At 51.1% G+C, this 10350-nt stretch overlaps 6 protein-coding genes across 6 annotated transcripts; 3 read left to right on the top strand and 3 right to left on the bottom strand.

The window, feature by feature from the left end:
- Positions 1–598: 598 nt before the first annotated feature.
- BKA58DRAFT_184645 (uncharacterized protein) lies at positions 599–1049 on the top strand. Its single transcript, XM_046165449.1, has 2 exons — positions 599–790; positions 846–1049. The coding sequence occupies exons 1-2, from the start codon at positions 758–760 to the stop codon at positions 1008–1010; spliced, it is 198 nt and encodes a 65-aa protein (XP_046025668.1). The 5' UTR covers positions 599–757; the 3' UTR covers positions 1011–1049.
- A 745-nt stretch (positions 1050–1794) lies between these two features.
- On the bottom strand, positions 1795–3343 carry BKA58DRAFT_184653 (DUF2407 C-terminal domain-containing protein). Its single transcript, XM_046165450.1, has one exon. It carries the CDS (start codon positions 3174–3176, stop codon positions 2148–2150), a length of 1029 nt encoding a protein of 342 aa, XP_046025667.1. The 5' UTR covers positions 3177–3343; the 3' UTR covers positions 1795–2147.
- Positions 3344–3493: 150 nt separating this feature from the next.
- On the top strand, positions 3494–3921 carry BKA58DRAFT_411860 (uncharacterized protein; the record flags this gene model as incomplete). Its single annotated transcript, XM_046172321.1, has 3 exons — positions 3494–3559; positions 3611–3721; positions 3766–3921. 3 exons carry the CDS (start codon positions 3494–3496, stop codon positions 3919–3921), a joined length of 333 nt encoding a protein of 110 aa, XP_046025666.1.
- A 277-nt stretch (positions 3922–4198) lies between these two features.
- Positions 4199–4992, bottom strand: BKA58DRAFT_315237 (uncharacterized protein; the record flags this gene model as incomplete). The annotated part of the gene is made up of 2 exons (XM_046167514.1): positions 4199–4239; positions 4290–4992. The coding sequence occupies 2 exons, from the start codon at positions 4990–4992 to the stop codon at positions 4199–4201; spliced, it is 744 nt and encodes a 247-aa protein (XP_046025665.1).
- Positions 4993–5187: 195 nt separating this feature from the next.
- Positions 5188–6636, top strand: BKA58DRAFT_184584 (uncharacterized protein). The gene is made up of 2 exons (XM_046165447.1): positions 5188–5498; positions 5546–6636. Exons 1-2 carry the CDS (start codon positions 5407–5409, stop codon positions 6498–6500), a joined length of 1047 nt encoding a protein of 348 aa, XP_046025664.1. The 5' UTR covers positions 5188–5406; the 3' UTR covers positions 6501–6636.
- BKA58DRAFT_184625 (NACHT domain protein) lies at positions 6636–10116 on the bottom strand. The gene is made up of 4 exons (XM_046165448.1): positions 10008–10116; positions 9561–9929; positions 8566–9508; positions 6636–8501 (listed from the first exon to the last, which is right to left on the bottom strand). Exons 2-4 carry the CDS (start codon positions 9903–9905, stop codon positions 6772–6774), a joined length of 3018 nt encoding a protein of 1005 aa, XP_046025663.1. The 5' UTR covers positions 9906–9929; positions 10008–10116; the 3' UTR covers positions 6636–6771.
- Positions 10117–10350: the final 234 nt, after the last annotated feature.

Genomic DNA, 10350 nt, shown 5'->3' with positions numbered 1-10350 from the left:
ATGATGGCTACAGGTGAGGAGAAGGAGGTGCGCGGGAGGGCGTGGTTGGCACGATAACGGCGGTCTCGCGTCGCACAACGTCGAGCAGCGGTAGTGTTGGCGCACCAAATCAGCAGCATGGGCTTATCGAAAGTCGGTCTACCTGCTTCGGGTGCTGCGAGGCCAAAGTCATCGCGATCATGAGAGGAGTATTGCGTTGCCCATGGGCCCAGCCACGCGCAGGCTGCGATCGCTACTGCATCAGGGAGCACCAGTGACGTCGGCGTTCTTTAAGGTTGTGGCGCGCGACCCACACTCGACACGCCGCTCGCAGGGCCAACCCTGTTTTGCGCGACTGCTTTGAGCGCGTCCGTCGCCCATCTTTGCCGCATCGGGCGGCTTGGTTGGCGCAAACCTGACTTTTCCCGCTGACGTTGCGAGCTTGGCTGTTTGCAGACGCAGCACAGTCACCTGCAGGAATGGAGTTTGAGTCGGGAAATTTCGTTACGCAGGTGAAGATTGAGGTGAAGGATTTGGAGACAAGGGTTGGCTGGTGGTTAGGCACGGACGCCGCGTGACGTAGCTTTTGTGCAAGGACTGTCGTTGTTCCGGCGCCTGGCTCGCGGCTGCTTATAAGTGAGAGGGCTCAAAGCCCTTTGTTGTGATACCACACACTCCCAAAACTATACCATCTATCTACCAACGAACCTACGAACAATCACCTCTCTACCTCGAATCCTCCACCCACTACACCACCGAAACCTTCACCAGAACAATCATGGGTGCCGTAGTATCTTGCATCAAGTCGGTCGTACGTATCCCTCTGCTTGCCTGCCCACATGAACTATCCCTAACACACATTCTAGTTCCGCACCATCGGAAACTGCATCATGGCCATTGTCAACGCCATCGCTGCTGGTCTTAAGGCAATCATCAACGCCATCGTCTCCCTCTTCGGCATCATCATCAGCTGCCTCACCTGCGGACGCGGCGGCGGCCGAAAGAGGACAACGCATACTAGTAGAGTCTAGTGTGAGCCCGTTTCCCACATGTCGCCGTACTGATCATCACTTCTCTTTGTGAAGGATGGCGCATGAGGAGATACGGGTACTACTGAGGCTATATCTACTACCCAACTACTACGACGACGAACGACGATCGGTCGACGGCCGTTACTTCTTTGTGCCAGGACCACATGACGATACGTTTACACCATATCGCCGAGAGTTCTTCGCAGAGTAACGGACGGAGCGCGATTGTTCTTTTCGAAGGAGAGAGTGTGGATGTTTATACCCTATACCCCCCGGTATCGAGCAAGGAAGATGGATGCGGTAATGAACGAAACAGCAAGCATGGAGTTTGAGCGAACACTTTTTCCTTTTGTTTTGTACAGTCTGAGAGAGATGGATGCTCAAGGGTCGTGGAGAGGAAATCATTTTTGATCGATCACGGACCTGTCGCATAGATACCCCCAGCTTTCAATCAGACTTACTATAATGACCATAACCGTCTTGCCATGGTGACTATTTTCAATGCGACGATGTTGACATGTTGGGCTGTTACTCACAGTATTTGCAGGTCGCCCCAGATGAACATCACAGCTGCACCCTCTGTTTCCCTATCACAGCCTACTGCACCATCGGCTCCCCAATTTATCCTTCGTGACCATGGTTGCCCTGCTGCATTTGCATTGCAGGACTTCGAAAACGTAGGCGGTGGAAACAATAGCGTCTGCGCCACACATGCGTAGTGCATGCGCTTGCATGACGCCGTTGAAACGTAGTTGGTACGCTACAAGAACTCTCCTACACTAAGACCACTTCATCACTGAAGCTAAAGCAGAACATCTGACTCTCTCATGTGACAGTGGTGGTATGAAGCTGCGGGTTAAAATTGAGCATAACCATTTTCGATAACGGTGTTTGTCGCATCCTGGAATATTTCGCGCATTCAATAACACAGGTGATTGTGTGATGTATATACTGTAACTACGGCATGTAGTAATATCTGCAGGTCCCGTAGCATGTACGTATTCGGTGGTGTGACTTGAACAAGGCATACTTTTGCATCTATAGCGTTATGTAGACAAGAACGATGGTCATGGTGAAGGTGTTTCTGAAGGTATATAACGACACCGTATCAATAATCCATGTCTTTCCATCTTGAACCTACCCACCCCACCGCATAAACCCAAAAACAGCATTCAGCACAACCCCCATAACAACAGCAACCTGCCTCCTCCTCGTCCAAACCCCCTCCTCCCTAAACCCCCACACCAGACTTCCCAACGGAAAGAAGAAGCCAGTCAGATACCCATACAACATATCGTCCAACCCACCTTCTTCCACCGCAAACCCCGCGCCCCAGCCTGCATCCGTGCCAGCACCACCAGTCCCCGCGGTACCGCCTGTGAGCGAAGCCGAGGGATCGTTGGCAGAGGAGTCTAGCCATCGGTCTTCCAAGACGCGGATTTGTGCGGGCGTGGGCATCGTGTCGGGTGTATGTGTGAAGGAGAGGTTTTGCGTGAACGTAGCACGGAGGGAAGCGATTTCGTCGCGGGTGAAGCCTGAGCTTAGCAATCTGTCGAAGCCTTGAGCTTGGGGCACGGTGTTCGCGGTATTCGTAGTAGCCGTTGAACTACGTCTCCGTGCATTGTGGTCTATTGTCGTGCTACTTGCGCGCCGTCCCGGTGTAGAATAGGAAGATGCATAATGCGACTTCAACGCTATCTCTGTGTTCTGAGCGAGTGTAGCTTCGCTGGCGAGTTCGGGGGCGGGGAGCGCATCGCCGAGGGAACAGTGTATGTAGTATTTCTTTGCTTCGGATGGTATGTCTGTGGTTGTACCGTATTCGACCGCGGGTGTTTCCCGTAGAGGTTGTTTCCCTTTGTTCTTGCTGGCTTCGCCGCTACCTCCTCCCACGGCATCGCTGCTTTTGGTATTCCGAGGAGGCGGCGGTGGCGGTAATCTCAAGGACTTCGATAATGGCTCGGTGTCTGCGAGCACCTTGCCCGCATAGATGAGGCGTAAGCGCGCCGAGGCATGTTCGGACGGGAGGTGTTGGCGGATGAGCTGTTTGAGAGAGAGGGTCGCGATTGTTCGTGGGGTATGTATTGAGAGCGGGAGGTCCGGTACTGAGGCTGTGAAGCGGATGATGAGGTAAATGAGTTGCTCGGGGAGAGCTGGCGCATTCGACATGGTGGTTATGAGGGGCTGCGGCGGCTACTTGAGGGTTGAGGTGATCGTGAGCTATCAATTGCGAATATCGTATCTGTCTGGGTTCATAACGGTCGCAGCTTCATTATTCGCAATGCTGTGGGATGTCTGGCGGTGATCCTGCGGTTCGCGGTGTTTGCGCTATGGAACATGCAACGCGGCAGCTTGCCCGGAGCTTAGCAACGCTGAGGTCATTATATCCGAAGTGCAACCCGCCATGTTAAGTGCCCCTCTTTAGCCATTCCCTACATCACCACTTCGCGCATCCTGTTCAGTTGTTTAATTTAATCGTTCTCAAGATGACGATCATTCACATTGTACTATTCGAGTGGAAGTCCACAGCTTCACCAGAGCAAATCTCAGAAGTACCTCTACATTTGTCTAAACATACATTCATATATACTAATACATCATAGGCTTGCAGTCGTATGCTCGGACTGAAGGAGCAGTGTCTTCACCCAACTTCCCAGAAGCCATACATCAAGTCTTTCTCAGGTGGCAAGAACAACAGCCCTGAAGGCCACAGCGTATGCAATGCGCCAGGCTCCCTTACACCTACTAACATGGACAGGGCAACTCAACCCATGGATTCGTAGTTGAGTTTGAGAATGAAGAGGACCGCGACTACTACGTATACAAAGACCCTGCCCATCAGGATTTCGTAAAGTTTGCTGGAGAGGTGGCGAATGGTGTCAAAGTCTTCGACTACGAGCCAGGGAAGATGTAGATGTAGTGTCAGTAACAAATGATGGATGCGACTGGGACCCAGTGCTGCGAGAGTATGCTGCCGACTCATGCAAATGTAATGGTATCCAGATAGCGCTGTTGTTGACCTTGCAATTGTGGTATCGCGAGTCTGTATCGCACATAAGTAGAGAAGCCAAGTAGCAATCGTGCTACCGGTGGTGCTAATGATATTCGAATTATGCCATATGTATGTGCAACGCCGAAGATGCAACGCCGGTAATGCTTCTATAAGTTATAGTGATTGAATCGTAAGGGTATCATGATACGCTGAAGGACTCGCCGCAACCGCACTGCTCCGCTAGAAGATGTTAGCCTTGGTCTCTCGAAGTACATTGTGTCGGTACTTACTGATGTTGGGGTTCTTGAAGATGAAGCGCTCGTTCAGCTTGTCCTCCAGCCAGTCCATCTCGCTTCCAATGATGTTCAACAGCGCTTTGTTGTCGATCAAGACTTTGACGCCATCCTGCTCGACCTGCTCGTCCAGCGGGCTTGGCTTATCCACATACTCCAAGTGATATGCCAGTCCCGAGCAGCCCTTTGCCTTTGTACCAATCCGAATAAGCTTAGGCTCTGGTAGCTCGAGAAGTTCACGTAGGTGCGATACTGCCGACTGTGACAGCTTGATGGTCGCTTTCCGTGGCCCGAAGTTGTAGCGGCGCGGCCGTAGCGGCTTGCTGGAACCCGCTGCCTGCTGTGGCTTCTGTGCTTCGCCTTCGGATATGCTCACGTTCGGTTGCTCGGCAGGTGTCGCGGGGATGTGCTCTTGCGGCGGCAGTTGTGGGGTTTTCGCATTGTTTGCCTCGGCTGCTCCGCCTGCTATCGATGTGTCGGGTACGCCAGCATTCCTTGGTGGCGGCTGAGGGTATAGCGACGAAGGGTGGTACGCGGTCGCCGTCTGCATCTGCCGCTTAGCTGACTGTCGATACGGTATCGACGAGGCGAAAGTGCGCGCGCATTGCGGGCATCTGCGGGGAGTAGCCGAGGGAGCGGCGAATCGTAGAAATATCGAGCCGGAGCGCGCAAAAGCAGTTGTGGTTCGAGGCAGCGACATGATCAAGGGGCGAGAGGTCCAAGGAGTGCTGCGAGTGGACTTGGTATGGCGCGCGTGTTGAGTGAATAGATGGCAAGGTACGGCTGGTGCATTGTCACTAAATTCGCCGAAGCCTATGTCATCCGCGGCGAATTCCGGGGCAATTTGACACGATTATAAAGCACGTGCTGATTGGCTGCCAATCTCCCGAAGCTTCGGAACTTCGGAATCTCAAGTCACACCATCATAAGCCCACCTCACCTTGAAAGTTCACCTGGGCACCTTGTCTTCGAACAAGCCGCCGCATTGTAACCTACCCAGGTACCTGCGGACTCTCTCGCGTGTCTGATCGCGTAGCTTATTGGCTTTGGGCAATATTTAAGTGGCTTGTCCCACTCTGCGTGATCGCAGTCAAGTCGATGGTAATCCTAATCCATGGATTGGTGCTGCTTCGCCCGCGAACGACACAGGCCAACCACGGATCATAGCAACAAACTGGTAACTGTAGTATCGAGCATTTCCAATGGGTCAGCCACATAAATGCAATAGCAAATTTTTAATAAGTATAAGTTAGTGTCCTCTTCTTCATCCGCCGCCTTCAACACCAGCGACACTGCACACAAGAAACAACGCCGCCCGAACCACGACCCTATCCCCTAGGTCCACGCATGGCCGCATCAACCATGCAAAGTACACAAGAGTCTTTGCTTATGGCCTTACCAACCGAAATGCGCTGTTACATCTACGACTACTTCCCCGAGCGTGTTTTCAAACATGTATTCCCCACGCCAGGTATCTGCACCTGGGCAGTACTTCGAATGCCGACCGCCCTACTTCAAGTGAACAAGACGATCTTCGGCGAGGCTCAAGAACACTTGAGCACAAAGAATGTGCAGAAGTCCCCTAAAGTTACAATCGGCCCAGTATCTACCGCAAGGAAAGCTGCGTTTACTTTAATGTCAGACGTCTTCCACAAGGCTAGTAAACGACGCTGTACATTGTTAGGCCAATCCCAGAAGCCGGGAAACGACAACGGGACCAAGCTCATCAGCCTCGTCCTCGCATCTTGGTACAACGAAACCATGCTGCCGCTACCGCTTCAGAACCCTAGCCTGGGCGATGATAGTAAGGTCCACAATCAAAGAGAGTGCACAGCCGGGGAATTGCATCTTTCCGTAGGGCACACTTTGAAAAGAATGGAACGGAAAAGGACTTGTGAAATCAGCATACGAATGTTGTTTCCTGACGACGATGACGACGACTTCGTGGATTACTTGATGTATGAGATGATGCTTGTAAAGGACATCACACGACTAGCGCTAAGCGCCCAACCGGGTCTTGCACTGAAGATTATACCTCTGGGTCGCCGTCGCAGGCATGAACTCAAGCAAGAAATGAAGATGTTCCAAAGCATGGATTTGGAAATTCGAGAAATGGCTTCGAGCATCAAAATTGGAAAGCCAACGGCACAGGATCTGTCACTCTTCAATATACCCAATCTGCAGACAGTCGAAGCCACTGGCGCGTAACTGATTTGCTTGCTTGGAGCCAGTCAAACCGAACTTAGTTGGTAACAAGAGAACGAAGATACGTCTCGAAGATATACTCTGTGTTACTCAAGCTTTGCAAACTACTTGTTTGTCAGGAGCTGATGGTGTGCATTCAGCAATATGCGACGCGAATTCTAGCCGCTGAGTTCGTGGTCTACCGAACGGAGTACAGTCGAAACACATGTTTGGGAGTGTACAGAGCGGCTTCGAGAGTCTCTTGTAAAAGACTAATATAAAACCCATTCAACCCTCAAAAGCTCCGCACCCGGACTAGGGGGACGACTGAGTCAGTATGAATCCAACGTGACCGTAGTAGCTCAACCACATCTTCGTGTCCCTTCTTTGATGCAAGCATCATCGCTGTGTCCCCGAACTTGGTTGTCGCCGAGAAATCAATCTTCTCACTAGTGAGCAACACCTCGACAATGTCTTCATCCCCCCTTACTGCCGCGAACATTAATGCCGACTGTCCATGCTTGGTCGTCATGTTAACGTCGACCTTATCAACGCCAACCAGTAGCTTGACGATGCTCGTGCTTCCTGCCAATACTGCTGCCATTAAGGGCGTCCATTCTCCAGTGGGTTCCCCGTTGACTTCAGTCCTCTCGTCGCTGAGCAGTAGCTCAACGATACCGATGTTTCCTTCCGTCAAGGCCATCATTAAAGCCGTACACCCGTTCTTGTCTTGCACGTTGACTCTGAGCTTGTCAGAGCTAAGAAGAATCTTCACAATCTCCTTGTCTCCTTTTCTCACCGCCTGAATAAGTGGCGTTGGTAACGCTCCAGTTGCAGCTCCATGATTGACGTCAACGCCAACCTTGACTAGTTCATCAACAGTATCTTTGTCTCGATACTCTATCGCCCACATTAGTGGTGTGGGTATAGAGTACTGCGTCTTCATGTCCCCAGTGCTGTTCTGAAAGAGCAGTTCGAGCACTTTCATATTCCCATGCTTGGCAGCCCAACGGCAATGCATCCCAAAGTTTCTATCCAACTCTTTCAATTCTGCATTTCGATGTTGAATCAATCTGGCTGATAGCTGTTCAATGTGACGGCTATCTCCTGAAACATACCATATATGATGCTGCCAGTATGTTTGCGCATAACCATAGAACGTGAATTCGTATTCTGGATTTGAGTTCATTGAACCACGCAGTTCTGCAAGGGTCTTGCTGAGGTCGAACTTAGGTTGCTTCCTAGACCCGAGAAGCTTCTTGGCAAGATGCCGAGTAGTGCTGGTAGTACCCATAGTGCTTTGCAGGATGCTAATCGGCGCTGAGCTTGCCATCATGGGACTGAGCTTAGTTTTCGACAATCGTGTTTCGAAAAAGCTATACCCGAGATACGTAACAACGATGTCTGCTAACATTCTTTGGGCGTCTTCGAAAGAGAAATCTATGTGTCTCACGTCGTCAAGACCGTGAATGATGTACTGCTTGACGCTGTGATGTATCACTCGGACGGTTGATTCTTCCTCATCAACAGTAAGAAGACATCCACAGCAGGCTAGTGCTGATTGAACATCGTTCAACATCTTAGATGGGTCCCAAACTGCATGTCCTGGATCAACGCTTAAGGCTTCTCTCAACTCGCTAGTCGTTAGGGGTCGGTGAGCTGCCAACACAACCTCCAGAGTCTTTGCCTGAAGCGATGGATCTGAACTTCCTGACTTGTGCAAGATGCGGGAGAACGTTTGGGCAAGGTCTTTTGGTAGGTCTCCCAAGGCTTCGCGGATAGCGTGATCTGTCTTCATACTACACAGAGACTGGATCTGAAGAGCCGCCCAGAGGAACATCCCTTGAGAGCCCTGAAGTAGCGTGTCTTGAATGTCCAATATTAAAGTAGAATCTCCAATGTTTAAAAGATCCTGATCCAGACAACGACAAAGTTCTGCTTCGATGAAGCTTTCGATGTCTGGGTTGCTTTCCGGCAATGAAACGATGCGAGCATCCAGGAGGCGACGTGTAATTGAGTGCAGACCTGAATTCGAATTTACTAGGTCAGTAGACGTCTCGCATACAGTTCGTTCAGAGATATCACTGACCCCTTTTTGGCTCTACCCGGAAAGAGGCACAGACAAAGACCTTTAGTTTTGCTTGGATATCCCTAACTGCTTGTGCCAGCGTTGCTATTTCCTCGTCAGGGCATTCGTCTAGTCCATCTATGATGAAAAAGGTTTTATGACTGGGAGGATAGCTCCGGATGATCATTCCCAGTAGTCTATCAACGTTTCCTGTGGTGTGTGTATATTCGCATACTTCTGAAAGTGTGCCCAATTCAGAAACGCTCCGCAGCATTTGGCGCGCCAGCGAGCCAAGAATGGTGCGTGCTTGCAGACTTTCAGGTAGATCGTGCCTGCAGAAGAAGTATGCTACCAAGGATCGATCCTTTTCGTTAGAGAGGCTGAGATCGTCCACGATGTTGGCTAGCAATACGGATTTCCCAGACCCTAGCTTACCAGTAAGTACTAGGGTGCAAGGATGCGAGCAGTCCCTCCACTCTTCATACTCCTGGAAATGTGTATAAAGTGATGTGTTTCCGACCTTTCTTATCTGCTTCCAAGTCGTTTCATGATCGTACATGGAACAGAAGTCGAGAACTCGCTTCTTCGCAGCAAGTTTTTGTTGGTACGATGCGGAGTTGAACATCGATCGAGATAAAGCCCTGAAACTGGAGCTTTCTTGAGCTTCACCCACTTGCATCTCTTTCTCAATCGAATGTGCCCATTTTCCGAGATCACACTGAAACGCTTTCACATTCCCATCACTCAAGGACGACGTGAATTGCTGGAGGGCTGACTTCTGCCCGAATCTGAACAAATAACGACATAAACCAACTACCACGACGAAGTATTCTAGGAGGTAGGCCTGTAGCCTTGTCGAGAGCGGATAGATTACGGCAATTTCCTGGTGGCGTGGACAAGAACGACCAATGTCCATGAAAATTGATGACAGTGTTTCTACGTGGTTCGATACGCTCACAAACGACTGCATACTGTCAGTGAACGATGTGGACGCGATGATAACAGCAGTTACGGACCAGCAACGACATGCGCACCAAAGACCACACACCACATGCTATCAGATTTTGTGAGCCTCCAACCATAATATCCCCAAGTGCAGCAAATTGCTGCACAGCTTGGAGGAAGTTGGTGAAGCGCGGCCCAAGGCATCGACTGCTGAACTTCTTCGATATGCGACGGTCCACTTCAGCCGTCAGTCGCATGACATCGCTCGGAGTGGGTGGCGCTAAAAGCGACTGCGACTTCAATACGCGAAACGCGGTCTTCTGCTCGCTTGATAGGTCGGCTTCGAATTCAGAGACAGCTTGAGCGAGGCGAACTTCAGGCTTCAGGGGCGAAGCTCTAGCGAGAGCTTTTGACATGGTTGTGGCCGAAAAGCTGCAGAACTGGAACGACAAGTCAAACTGAGGGCCATAGGCTGTTGGTAGGTTGTAACGCCAGTGGTGCGGTGTTGGGAGGATTACCGGAGTAGTCAGATGTGCGGGCGGACGTTGAGAGAGGAGTCGATTTGGAGTCGCTCGACGGCGGTACCCTGTTTTGACACGGGCGTCTATCGTATTTCTTGCCCACAAGACAGAACAGAGGACGAGAAAACAACCGCAGACTGCCAGGCGAACGATCAGGCTGAAAAGCGTCTCATGTGCTGCGCACTAGGCTGACAGACTGCGCGTGGCTGCGCATCTCAGCCGCAACCCCACTCTCTTCCTTCAATCGCACTGTTCAAGAGAGTGGTCGCTGTTCGGCATGCCATACGTTGTCGCGCCGCGAAAGAGGTCGATCCGACCCGGAGCAGATGTGAGACGAGTA

This window comes from Alternaria rosae (genome assembly GCF_020736505.1).
Source record: "Alternaria rosae strain MPI-PUGE-AT-0040 chromosome Unknown BKA58scaffold_5, whole genome shotgun sequence".
Classification (NCBI taxonomy): Eukaryota; Fungi; Ascomycota; class Dothideomycetes; order Pleosporales; family Pleosporaceae; genus Alternaria; species Alternaria rosae.
The sequence above is the reverse complement of the archived record's forward strand: the minus strand, read 5'-3'. Positions and strand labels throughout refer to the sequence as shown.